Source organism: Neodiprion fabricii, chromosome 7, assembly GCF_021155785.1.
Source record: "Neodiprion fabricii isolate iyNeoFabr1 chromosome 7, iyNeoFabr1.1, whole genome shotgun sequence".
Taxonomy (NCBI): domain Eukaryota; kingdom Metazoa; phylum Arthropoda; class Insecta; order Hymenoptera; family Diprionidae; genus Neodiprion; species Neodiprion fabricii.
This window is the reverse complement of record NC_060245.1, coordinates 20,672,419-20,685,774: the sequence shown is the minus strand read 5'-3', so window position 1 is coordinate 20,685,774 and position 13,356 is coordinate 20,672,419. Positions and strand designations below refer to the sequence as shown.

Here is a 13,356-nt window from a genome sequence, read left to right as displayed (position 1 = left end):
CTCCTTTCTTTTTTTGTAAATAATTATATTATTAATAAGAAAAATGACAAATTATCAGAGCAAGCTTCTGATTCAATATAATTGTAAGTACAGTATTGAAATAGTCTGAAAAATTTATTCATTGAAAAATTCAGACACACTAGCTTCAAATCAATATACTTTTTTCTCAGTGGAACAGTGGTAAAAAAATACCGAGAACCGAGAGAAAGATTTACGTTTTCAGAAGTGAATGTGTATACATCCGTTTAAGACAATATCCATTCGTTGTTTTATTCTAAAGAGACATGGATCTTACACAAGGAATACCTCGAGCACAAAAAAGTCATTCGATTTAAACCCGTCTTATTCCAATCGACCAATCTTCTTATCGCATGAAACAATTCAGGGAGAAGAAAAACGATGTATATATTACAGTGCCGGTCAAAAGTTTGGGTACAACGGTCGAAATTTTTTGCCATACTAAAAGTTAAACGGCGGACTCAAAAATAAAGATAATCAAACTTTTGCGGAATACAAATTTATGATGTTTTTAAATTCTGAAGACATTCAAGCTACTCCGCTGTGAATCTAGACAACTTTTTAACTCCGTTTTATTCTCTAAAACATGTCTTTTATTGGACAAAAATGTAATATCGGGGCGAAATAAAAATTGTACGAAACTTTTAAAAAGACGAAAACGTAGGTTTTTATATCCTTCTTACGTTTATCACAGAAAAAACCGAAGAAATTTTTTTCTCTAACATTCGGAGTTAATTTCCAGCGGTTAAAAAATAGCCGAAAAATGGCTATGTTCAAAAATACGTACCGGGTACAGAAAAAAAAAAAAAAAAATAAAATAAAATAAATAAATGAAAAAAATAAAAACCATAGTACAAAAATATCCAAAGAAGCAAAATCAAGGTAAATTTGTTTCCTTCAAAACGCCGTTTGAAACGTTTCATTATCTTTATTTTTCAAACCGTTATCCAACTTTTAGTGCATCAAGAAATTTCGACCGATGTGCCGAAACTTTTGGCCAGCAGTTTATACAATATCTGGTTATGAAAAATAAAAATTTTCTTCTCGCGTCTTGAATCAATGGTCTTGACTCGAGCACATATTATGCGTGTAAATCGATGGTTTTTATTATTTTTCACAGGCAGCGAACAGCGTTATTCTTCCCGCGTGCTTCGAGCTGGCCGTTTGCGGTGAGTCGGTGAGTTTGAAAACTTAATTACACTTTTGTTACGGTCGGCATCGGAGAGCTGCGCGAGCATACGCGGGCCGCACATTTGTACAATACGCTTAATGATAGGGGCGAACGTGCCGAGGGGATCCCGTAATAAAAGGCACGACGCTACGGGAAAACGTCACACTCCCAAGAACACCGAACACCGGACGTTGAAGCCTGTTCGTAGGCGCGAAATCGCAGGTTCCGGTTTCAAAGGACCCAACGTGGCACTGATACCCCAAGGGTTAATCGGGGCTTGCTGCATTTCCACGTATCACGCGTCGAGGCTTCGTCAGCTGCAGCCTCGATTTTAATTGAAATTTGAGACGATGCACCCGGCAAAGAACGACAGATGCGTCAGAGCTCCGTAAAACCAGAAGGGAAATGAGAAATGAGGAATGAGAAACATTTTTTCGTCAGTATTTCATCCTTGATCAAAGCTCACATGATCAGAATTGATCTTCTTATCGTCCTCTAAGATCGTTCTCACGTTTTTCGTCACTTTATAGGTGCTTCATTTTTTTTCACCACAACGATTTCGATTCCTCACTGAGAAAAATTTCATTTGTTACGGTAACTAGAAAAATTGAGTAAAACACGTACCGTTGAAAAAACCGTTTGAATATTGTTGGAATTACGAAAAACGAGGTAGGCGTAAACCTTTTTAGATAAACAAGGCCTTAACGTCAATTTATTCTTGCACAAGCGTTAAATTCTCGCAACAGTCACAAGAAAATATATCAACAGTGATCGTAATGTGAAAGAGTAGTAACGGATACTAGAATTTCCGGTAACGGCTAGAAAACTAATTTTCCTTTTCTACCTAGAACTGTATTTTTCAATTGTGATAAAAAATGAAAATAGTTAATGACTGAGCGGTAACCGGAAATAAAAATTTCTCTCACAATCAGTGCTTTTATTCAGGCTGCAAGGGTGTTTTTTTTTCATCGCGCTTTTGAAGTGACCAAGTTTTCGTTAATTTGTGTTATTAATTTTTCCCGATAACGAGGAGGAGGCGAAAATCTGGAACACAGCTTCGGGTTTCATGATTAAAACCTTGACCCTTAGGCGGTGAAAGCGATGAGCTGTTTATTTCTGTCGCGCTGATTATTCCTTGCTGAAATTTTTTCACCCACTTCCGTGTGTCGGGATCGCGGAACGGACGACAAGACAGACCCTTAAAATTAATAATCGGGCTGTTGGATCTCGCAGAGTCTCGATCCTTGGCTCGAAGGGCAACCTGATACTTGCCTTCCGGGTTCGGGTAAATCAAAGGGATATAACAACTCCTTCAATCCTCGGCTGCACGGATTGGAAAACAATATGGAAGCTTCTCGAAGTGATAAGAGACTTTTCTCATTCTTCGGAATAATAACTCAGTGACTTTGACTTTTTGCAAGGGTGTGTCAGGAAATGCTTCGAGAACTCTTTCATTTCCGTTTCATCCGTAAAGCCGGATGCATGAGAATATATTTCAATCTTTATATCTCTCTTTGTAGCCGACCGGTATCCTGCAGATCACGTGACAAAATTAAAGTTATCCTGCAAAAGTGTGAAATTTTATTTCTCGTTGAAATTTTTTTTTGAGACACTCGTCGATTATTTTTTCTCTTTGATTTTTTATTTCCGACTTTACACGTTAATTTGTTCACCGTTTTTCGGTTTGCTTGTTTGCTTGTTTGTTTGTTTTTTTCCCTCTCTCTCTCTCTCTCTCCTTTTTTAACCTCGAATTTCGCACACTTGAATATCATGCGAAAAATTTTCACGACATCCTTTTGTGATATTTGATTGAATTGCAGGCTGCTGATACGGTTGCAAATTGAAACGACTTCCGTAAAAAGGCGAAGGGGGATAAAGCGAGTGGAATGAAAAAAAAAATATATCATCACTCGGTTTTTCGTTAAACAATGGTTAATTTTAATTGAACCTTTTTCTTTTTTTTTTTTTTTCAACAGCAGCGAATGTAGCGAAAATAAAATGAAATGCCGAAATAGAGGAAAAAAATTGCGGCAGCTCTCGCGCATTGTTTCGCGATGATCAATCCAAATAGAAATTTCAAGTGTAACGCAATTTGCCGCGTTGTTTTAACCGGTGTATATACGTTATTTTTTCTTTTTTTTTTTTTTTTCAATCTTTCCTCTTTATACCAGCGAATGAAAAAATACGCCACAAAAATGCCGATACAATGTTTATTCCGACATAAATGCTTATACTTACATGTAATTGTATAAATGTAACTCCCGATGAAACCAACAGTGTTTACGGAGTTGGTATTATTTTTAGCTGAGGCAGATACGCTGCGGGCACTTTGATTCTGTAGAAAACTGACACGGTTTCAAAAGAGAGAAAGAGAGCTTGACGGATACAGGAAGGCGCTTCTCGAACTACGGCCCGAGGCTGATGTCACGTTCGCATGTAACAACGAGAATCTCAACGTATTCGATACATTCGATACATCTCATTTGCAGCATAACCGTTCGACAGAGCTTTGACGCGGATTGAGCAAAGTCGATTCTCGAATTATTTTGAGATGAAATTATCTCGAACTCGTACATTTTCAACAGTTATGTTTGAGACGAGCTTTTTTCCTCAATTTTATCGATCAGAAATATTCCGTGGCTGAGGAATCAGATCCGTAATCTTGAGTTACCCAAAGTTCGATCGATTCGTCGAATCCTCAGGCTTCCCCATTTCACGTCAATTTCACGATCATCAATTCAAGGAATATTGAAATACTCTTATGTAACGGCGAATAAAAATAAGCCGAAAAAATATTTTTTTTTTTTTTTTGCCATAATTTTCATCACCGTGAAAAGGAACACGTCGGTCTATCCGACAAAATTTACGCGGGAGTAAAAAATTTTACACTTGGAATCTGGCGGGCGATTTAAAATTTTTTCAAAGAAGAAGAAAAAAATTACATTCTGAAAAACACAAAATTCTTGATATTTTTTTTTTCAGAAGTATAAAATCTCGAAAAAACATATTCGTTTATTTAGAAAATTAATAAGGAGAAAAAAGTATACGTTTGTCGGTATATATCAACGAGAATCGATTAGTTTCCGGTAGAACCGGAAATTCAAATACAACGGGGAATGGAAATATTTCATTCAAGTTTCAAATTCTATTATCAAACCGTTTTTTTCTAAAAAGCTGTTTTTCGAACTCTAGATGTTAGAAAAATGAAAAAATTCTTTGAAATTGTTTAAAAAGTGATTTTCGACTTAAACCACAACGTTTCTTACATCCTTCAAAGTGACGGAAGCTGACAGAAGATGGAAAAAAAAATAAATAAATAAACAAAAAATAAAAAATTTCCCCGTTTCCAAAAATCCATGCCTTCCCGCTCCGACTCCTTCATCCGCGTCCCCGGTACGTAAGAAAAAGGGGTAAATTGAGTCAACCACTCGAAACGTTAAGGGTCTCACCCCTGGAAGGATTCACGGTCCCAGGATAAGGGTCGCAAAAGGCTCGAGAAACGATTCGCGAGTCGAATTCTCCGCGGGTGAATTTATTCGAGCGTTACGTCGGGTCAAACATCAAACAACTATAAGGAAAAGGGTAGCGGGGGAGGGGCGGGAGAGGGGGGGGGGGGAGAGGGGGGGAAGAAACAAGGAGATCCGGATCTAGAATAAAAAATTGAGAACACCGGGCGAGGGAAGGCATCGCGAATATCTCAGAGGCCGAAAGCGAGTGTAACCCACATAATATCCGAAGTGAATTTTGGCGAGCTTCCAATGTGGGAGGAATAATCTTTATAATAGCACAAAACCGTCGGCCGTCGGTTTTTCCACGTCTGCGGCTGATCGCGAACCGTCGCCGTTGATGGGGGCGGTAATAATGATCGGTGAACACGGTGGTGATTATTAGGGGTAAATATTCCGATTTCCACCTTTCGGATTTTTCTCGATTTACAATTCAACGAGCTTCGCGATTACGTCGGTTTAACTCACTTCGCGTAATATTCTGCACGGGATTTTCACGCGGTGCAGCAAGGGAAACGTTTCACCCACGAATCCCAGTCCGCAAAAATATCCGACGAACTATTCTACGACCCGCATTGAACTCAGTGTAGGTTTATTCAAGCGGTTATTATACCGGATATTTTTTATTGAAATACGTTATTATTTTCATCGTCCTTTTCGCTTCCGTTGCCTCGAATTCAAAACGCATGAACAAATTTGTTTATTCGCAATTTTGTTTTTTTGTTTTTGTTCATCTCCCTTTTGTCGAACAATGAAACAATGTTTTGTTAGCAAGGGAGTAAAAGAAAATTGAGAATCATCCATGTATCGATATTCGAAAAAGAGATGCGCGGTATTGATATTGCGTTGAAAAAATATTATTCACCGCGAGTTATGGGGACACTAAAAAATCCAAGGACTCAGCTGTTGATGTTCGATCAACATGCGAGTTTTGCGGACACAAGCCGTAGGGGTTTGATGATAGAGGGGAGGGGGGGCTTTAAACGCCGATAGCGATTGAATTCGATTTACGAATGGCATCGCGAGTTCGATACGAGGATGTAAATGAAACGGCGATATTCGTTCAATTATAAAATCAATAAGCGTACACACCGCTCTGCATATAGTACCGTGTTTGCTTTTCGCGTATGTATAAACTGTCGGATTGTTCAATCACTTTTCACGAACACCGAACAGCTGTACATATATTTATTATACCCCGGCGGTAAACACGCGGAGCAATTAATTGAAATTTAAACGAAATAACGATGCATAGAATCGAAGTTAAACAGTCTAACCATAAAAATTAATTACGTCCCGTTTCCGGTGACGTGAATTCGGTTTTTCGCTCCGCGACATTCATTGCTCGTTCGACGCGGTGGTTTAAAAACATTCTCTGTCGTAATAATTATTAAACGCACTCTGCAGATCGGACGAAAATTTCGTGTCACTTGACACGTAATTCAGACTCCCGTTTCACAGTGGGCGTGAATTCACGCGTGAATTCATAACTGGGCCGAGTCCAGTTGTCGGGCCAACAGAGACCCGGTGTTACGGTATAAAAAGTATTCTCTGAACGTATGTTTCATCCTGTCTTGCGGAATGACGTCGTGTCACGTTTTGACGCCAAGGGAATCCGGAACGCAGTTCGAAATTTCGGTTCAAGTACGGCTGGCGTTAAAAAAATTGCACAGATTTTTTATACCGTTTCTTACAGATTTTTACTCAATGAAACTGGGACGAGTACCTACTCAAAAAATTCCATCAAGTCGGGTTTTTTCTTCCAAATCGTGTTTGGAGTTTTATTCAGAGTGAAACACCCGTTTCATTCGAAATCTGGTATCATATTCTTGATTTTAAAAATCCTACGCAAAAGTGAGAAGTATCAAAAGAGAATAAGAAAAGGTTTCATAGGCGAGAAGAATGAACACGGAATTTTAAGTACATTTCACTTTGTGTTTTACAAAAATGCCGTACGTGATGGAGGGAAACGGAAGTGATTTTTGGATTCAGGACATTCGAAAACACAGTAGTCACAAGAAAAAAAACATCCCACGAAGCTGACGTAAAACATAATTGACGCTTGGATCGGTCCACTCGCGGACTTTCCGGCCTGATCGAACGCCTCCCACCTTTGGGGTCCGGCTTGGCTGATTCTCGAGATGATCGCGCGATCAATCGAGGCCCTGTCAGATTCAATTATCCACAATTGGGAGCGCAAGAGAAGGACGAGGCCCACTCAAGCAGCAGGCAGCGTCACTTGACGTCGTAGAATGATGATGGGTGACCTCCTCCCGGAGCTTTTTCGCTCGATGTTCGCCGGCAATCTCGCGATCCGCTTCTTCGTCTTTCGGCTCTCGTTTCTCATTATTGAAAATTTTCAATTTTCCATCTCCCAGGGAAGCCACGTACCCCCGGGATCGGAACGGAATGGAACGGAACGGAACGGGACGGGACGAAAGGCTCGTTAACAGCCTGGAGTACTCAATCGACTCCTTGATGCCCTGATCGATAGTTTCCAAGCTTCCGAGGCGGGGCGGAACGACTTTTGAACGGCATTCCGACCCGGACCGTAAATTGAAAATCATATCCTATCATCGCCCGCTGCGGACCGGAATCACATCGATTAGACCATCCCACCCGGCTCGCCGTTTAGTTTGAAATAATTAACCCCCAGCCACTCTGCGCGTGCTGCGAAAGTCGTTAACCGCTTTTGCGAGAGGGAATATTCCGAATTTATAAAATAAGATCAACCCGCAAATTGGGAAACTTCACCGTTTATCGTCTCTGCCGGAAGGAAAGCCATCGGTCTTTACTCTTGAGGTCGGTCTTCTAAAACTCGAGTTTAATTTCCACTTCTTGGAACGAGAATCTCCGTTGTCTATCAGCGATTGATAACATCTTAGGTGATTCAAAAATCAAGTTTAACAAACCAGTTCCGAAAGAATGTAACGATCGTACAGACCCTCCGATAGCGAACGAATCAACCTCTGTAAGAAGATACTAAAAGTTATGAGAAGACCATTTTTTCTCAGATAAATAGTTACGAAAGTCCTTGACAAGTTATCCATTGGCTGATTGGGAGCTTGCAGTGAAGCCAGGATAAAAGTCACTTCAAGTTTCCACTCCTGCATCCCGAGGAAGTCGGTCAGTGTTTCGAAGGTCATGATTACAGAGTGAGAGTTTTCATCGAAACCAATGTTGATGGACGATTCTTTCGGCGAGATGTCAGAGAGGAAAGATTAGACCTTAAAATTGAAGGATCATCCACCGTCGGCGAGGATGACAGAGGCTTCCAACCGCCCGGTGAAACGGGCAAGAAGACAACTCCCGAAAATTTGGGTCGACCTTCGTAGCGGGTCGCCGGTTTCGAGTGAAATTCGGTTTACCGTAGCGAAAGGGTCCTTCGAGTCCTCGGACTACGGACAGTGTTTTTCCGTCGAGTTTGGGGGGGCACTTCGCTCTTGGGGTGAACGAAAGCTGGTGGAAGAGCTTCGGTCGATCCCGCGCATTAAACGGGCCGTTATTTAGCAAGGGTGAGCGGCTGGGCGCGTGGCTTCGGATCGTCTTGAGCTGTGAGTCTACGGCTGCGGAAATTCACCGATGTGCCCCAATGAATCAATCGTTCACGTTTTATCGGATCGCATCTATCTCGCTGATTTATATAACCTCTCGCCCGAAGAACCGCGAACAATCTCTTCCGCGGTCGCGGCGCAAGCCAGCTTTCCTTTCCAGGCTCATGCCCACGTATACAGACCACTTCGCAATTCCAACTCTGATTAGGATAGACGCGAGTTTTGCTCCTTAGCGAAGCTTCGAGTCTGCAGCCAACATGTTGGATCGAATTACCGAAGTACGATAGGATGACAATGGTAAATTTTGGGACCTTTGGAAGCTTCGTGATGCCGTCTAAACAACTCAAACCACATTTCGGACGATCGATCGATTGTCGTAAGGTTAAAGCTACACCGCTAGTCCAATTCCATTTGTTCTCTTTGACAGAAACGTCGATTTCATTTGAGTATACAGTCATTTGCTCGAATTTCATTTACCGATGAGTAGTGTACCGAATAATGGTTCATTTGTTTAAATTTTTATCATTATGATGACCGGACGATTACACTGTATTTTTTATGGCAGCTTTTCCGAAGATAACAATTCCTTGTCGAGTATGATTGGACTAACGATGTATCTTTAATCTTACCACAGCAAGTTTTTATTTTTTTTTTTGGGGGAAAAATGGTTCTACATGATAACCAAAGCAATTTCCATGACTTTATCATCTAAAATCTGTTTTTCAAGTTAAAATTTTTTATGGGAATCATCAGATACAATCAGTTTTCACCACATACTGTTTCCCTCGACATAAACACTGTTCTAAAATATAGTGCCCAGTAATTTTAGTTACTAAATGATTACTTCGACCTCTCATGAAATAAAAACAAAACCTGCAATGAATTAATATTCGAATCGTGAAAAGAAGCGGATTTCAGAGTTAGGCATCATTGTCACATCGATTCTGTGCTTCTTTGCAAAAAGCTCCGGCACTTTTCACCTCGAATTATTGCGACCCTTCTGTTTCGGTATCACTCTGCATCTTGATCACCACGCGTCCGCATCAGATCGGCATGTTTTACTGCCTCTAACGATCGACGATGGGTATCCTGACATGGCTTGCATCTGGGTGAGACGTGTGGATTCCGCGGGTCTGGGTCGAAGGATCGTAAACCAGAGGCAGGAAGCTCTTTACGAGCAACCGTATAAGCTCGGAGCGTTAAAAGTCCGGCTAAATATCCGTGAAAGGTCAATTACTCGAGGCGAATTCGTCCGCAGTTTCTCAGGTTTTACCGTCTTTCCGCGGAATCGAAGTCCGCGATTTCAGAAACGCGTTCCGGCGGCAAATTTCGTTAGGATGGTTGACGATCCAATCAGATGCGAACGAGCATCGGGCTTTTCGTGCTTTTCTACCATTTTACTTAACATTGTACGGTTAAATTCATCCCCTCACCGATTTTTCACCCCTAATTACCTGTCCTGCGCTGTTCACAGATGATTTTGAATACGTAATTACTAGTAAAAAAAATTAAAAAGACTGTACGTGTCTTTGTTTGAAAAAAAAAAAAACAATTTCTTCAGAAAGTGTTTGTATACCAAGGTTGATGTTTTCTAAATAAATGTTCACTTTTAAAATGAGAAAGAAAAAAAAACACGCAAATTACAGGCTTTTTTAATTTTCCTCCTCAATTTTGATGACGTGTACAGCAGATAAACTCGTTTTCAAAAACTTGGTGTTAAATTTCTTACGTCATCCATGCTAAGGTTTATCTATATCTATGTATTAAAAAATCAGTGAAATTAAATTGTCAGTAACGCCGGTAATTGTCTTGTTTTAAAGAGAAAGAAAAATACGACATAACTATTCTGTGCTTTTCTGCGTTAGATGAATATTAATTTTTTTTTTTTGTCCAAAATGCAGATACCTAATTTCACCCGCAATAGCTACAAGTTGATTAATTTGTTTTCATTCAACCAGTTATTACTTAAACACATGATATTGTGTAAGTTACTGTTCTCGCTTAATTACGCGACAGGGTCGGAAACGAGTTTATCACCGTCAAATGTTTACGCATGTTGCGGAATTAAAAGCGATTCAGACTTTCGAAACAGCGAGGAAACGAGCAATGAAATTGGAAGAAGCGGTTTATCTGATTTAGCACTGAAATTAGTGTGATCCGGCTTACGCGCCCATATTCCTAGTTTCAAAGCATCATCGTCCGATCTGATAATCCGGAGCCATCAAAGCGATCATTTCCGAAGCTCGAGTCACAGCGAACTATTCTTTTAGAGTTTAATCCGGGTGTTGGACAATCTTTTCTTCCACAAAAATAATATATGTATATTAGAGTGTGGGAAAAGACCGAGAAAAAAAATTTTTTTAGTCATCTCAACAGGTTCAAAAGTTCCATAATTGAGTATAAAAATACGTCCGTTTAAATTTGAGCTTTTAATATTATAATTAGGATGCTGCTTGCCGCACTTTTCTATTTTCGGTAAGAATGACATGGATAAAAACGGATTCTGCTCGTTCTGATTTTTATAACTAGCTAAAGATGCGTCGTGCAGAAAATTTGGAAGCACATTTTTGTAGATAATTGAACGTTCTTCATAAAAAGTTTGTTATTACTTTCTGGTCAATTCACTTGTTCGAAAATTATTCAAGGTAAAAGTTGAATTTATTTAATTAAATATCTTGTAAATGAATGAATTTATAAGAAAATGTTTAGAACTTTCGTTTAAGGAGCGATCAATTGTCTACAATAAAGATGTTCATGAATTTTTTGTACGACGCATCGTTAGCTAGTTATAAAAATCAGGAGTAAAACCCATTTTTATCAATTTTATTCCTACGAAAAATGAAAAATTACGATGCGCGACCTCTTAATGTTAATATTAAGAGCTCAAAGTTTATCAGGCGTATTTTTGTACCTAAATGAAACTTTTAAGCCTGTTTGGAAAAAAAAAAACTAACAATTTTTCTTGCTCACTAGCTACGGGGCTGCTTAATTTTACTTTTTGAGGTTCAATTCATCCTCGCATCGGCCTCTGGCATAAACTTCGCTGAAAGCTCTAGTCCACTGAAAGCTCTCGTTTTCAGCCCTTGAGCCGCAGGCGTCGCGAGTCGAGCCGAGTTCCAGAGACCAGAGCCGATGTTTTTAATACAAGTTAAATATAGACGAGGACGTTGTTATATCGTCGAGTGGGGAGCTAATGGCATCCAAACTAAAGCAAATGGATGCACATCGAAATATCCGATTCTATATTCAGACAACGCACGCCTGTTTCCCCCCACCCTCAAAAATCGTCTCAATTCCCTTGTCGGAAAAAAAAACCCGACTCAAAGACAACGCTGAGGGTTTTTCAATGACAGCCCTGAACGACTTTAATTTTGTTAATTCATTTTTCTAACCGGAATAAAAAGCTCGAACCTCGCGGTTTTTCCTCGCCGTAATGAAAGCCGAAAGAATATGAAGCTTTCGTGAACCATCAAGTCGTTCTTGCGGTCTGTTCTAATTCGAGAAATCAAGACGAGACAATTTGATCCGCAGAAAAGTAGCTTTACAAAATTTCCAGCCATCGCGCAAGCTCGAAATATCGTGAAATCATCGCGAAAAATGAAAGAAAACAAAAAATCTCTCCACCAAGTTCCGCTTCGTTTTCTTTCCACTTTTCTCAAACGACGTAATATTCAAAAATTCCGAATGAAAGACAGACCTTTGACTTGCGAGGCGACGAGGATAACGCAAAGGACGATCCTCCAATCGAGTTTCCACATGTCTTCGACGATCAATCGTATCACTCAAAACAACCGGACGATATCTGCACTTTGACAATCACACAAACTCGCGATAAAAATTTTCTATTCTTATTTTTCGCACTTTTTATCAGCGGCAGGTGATGGACAAATATGTCGCCAACCTAAACTTCGTCCGCTCTTCCAAACTCCCGACGAATCCAAGACCGAAAAAGCGCTCTGCGGAACGTCCGTTTCAACCTGGTGGCTAGCGCGCGGTGCACTAAAGCCACTAAAGCTGTGGGTAACGAATATCGCGCCCTCGGACAACACGAGGTATGCGCGCGCATAAGTTCGCCAACCGTTTCATCCGTCCTGCGCAACCTGGACGAGAACCGCGCCGATCCAAGGGAGCTAAAATAGCCACGTAGTCGAGGGAGAGCCGGGAAACTTTCGGAGCTATTTTACCACGAGCTTTTCGCGTTTGTTTCTTTATTTTTTTTTAAATTTATTTATTTATTTATTTTTTTCTCACTTTTTGCCGCTTCTGAGCGCGCGTTTTTCCCTTCGTTGATTCATTCGCCCGGTGTTTCATCATCGCACCGCGTACGTTAATTATACTTAGAAGTTGGAGAATCGATGGAGGCCAACGCAAGCCTCTGCTAGGCATGAGCTTTCGCCTTTGCGTTTCCAAAGCAAAAGCCTGCGCGGCGTTCGGTCTGCCGTTTAATTCGCGCGATGCGCGCCAGCCGTAAAATTCACTTTTAATTGCACCTCAAAGTCAAAGTGGAACCCACCGTTTCTGCAACCGCTGCATCCAACTGCGCCGGAATTGAAGCCACCCCATGGAGTAGCGCTCACAGGGCTCCGTATACTTAAATACGCCTTCGTTATGATGCATGAATTATGACCAAGTCGCGACTTTCCTCCAACCCTTCCGTCACCGAGCACGGTTTTTTCTTTGATCTCATCTCTCTCTCTCTCTCTCTCTATCTCTCTCTCTCTCTCTCTCTCTCTCTCTTTCTCTATCTTTCTCACTGTTACTACGACCAGACTCGAAGCTGTTCGATATTTTACTTTATTCCGCGAAAATGCGTATTGCCTGAGAAAACCTCCCGCATCCCTGGAAAATTAACATGCCGCGGAGTTATTTTCGTAATTTTTATTTGAGTGGTTCAATTATCCTATCATTTACCTAATCACGCGGTTATCACAAGATATTCAACCTCAGCTGCAGCAAAGAAATTGGATTTTTATTTAGAAAAAAAAAAGGATTACATTGTCAGAAAATTCACGGTGTCGATAAAACTTCAAAACAATCAGTGCAAAATTAAACATCATCGGAGTAAATCCTTCGATTCTTGAGACATTGAGTGGTCTTAAAATCAATT

General features: G+C 40.5%; 1 protein-coding gene across 2 annotated transcripts in view; it reads right to left on the bottom strand.

Annotated features, from left to right (window-relative positions):
• LOC124186301 overlaps positions 1-12,259 on the bottom strand; it is a 111,626-nt gene extending 99,367 nt beyond the window's left edge. For both annotated transcript variants that reach the window (XM_046577865.1, XM_046577866.1), the window contains exon 1: positions 11,947-12,259. In XM_046577865.1, coding sequence (XP_046433821.1) covers positions 11,947-12,007 — 61 coding nt within the window. In that variant the 5' untranslated portion in view covers positions 12,008-12,259. The remainder of the gene's footprint in view (positions 1-11,946) is intronic.
• Positions 12,260-13,356: the final 1,097 nt, after the last annotated feature.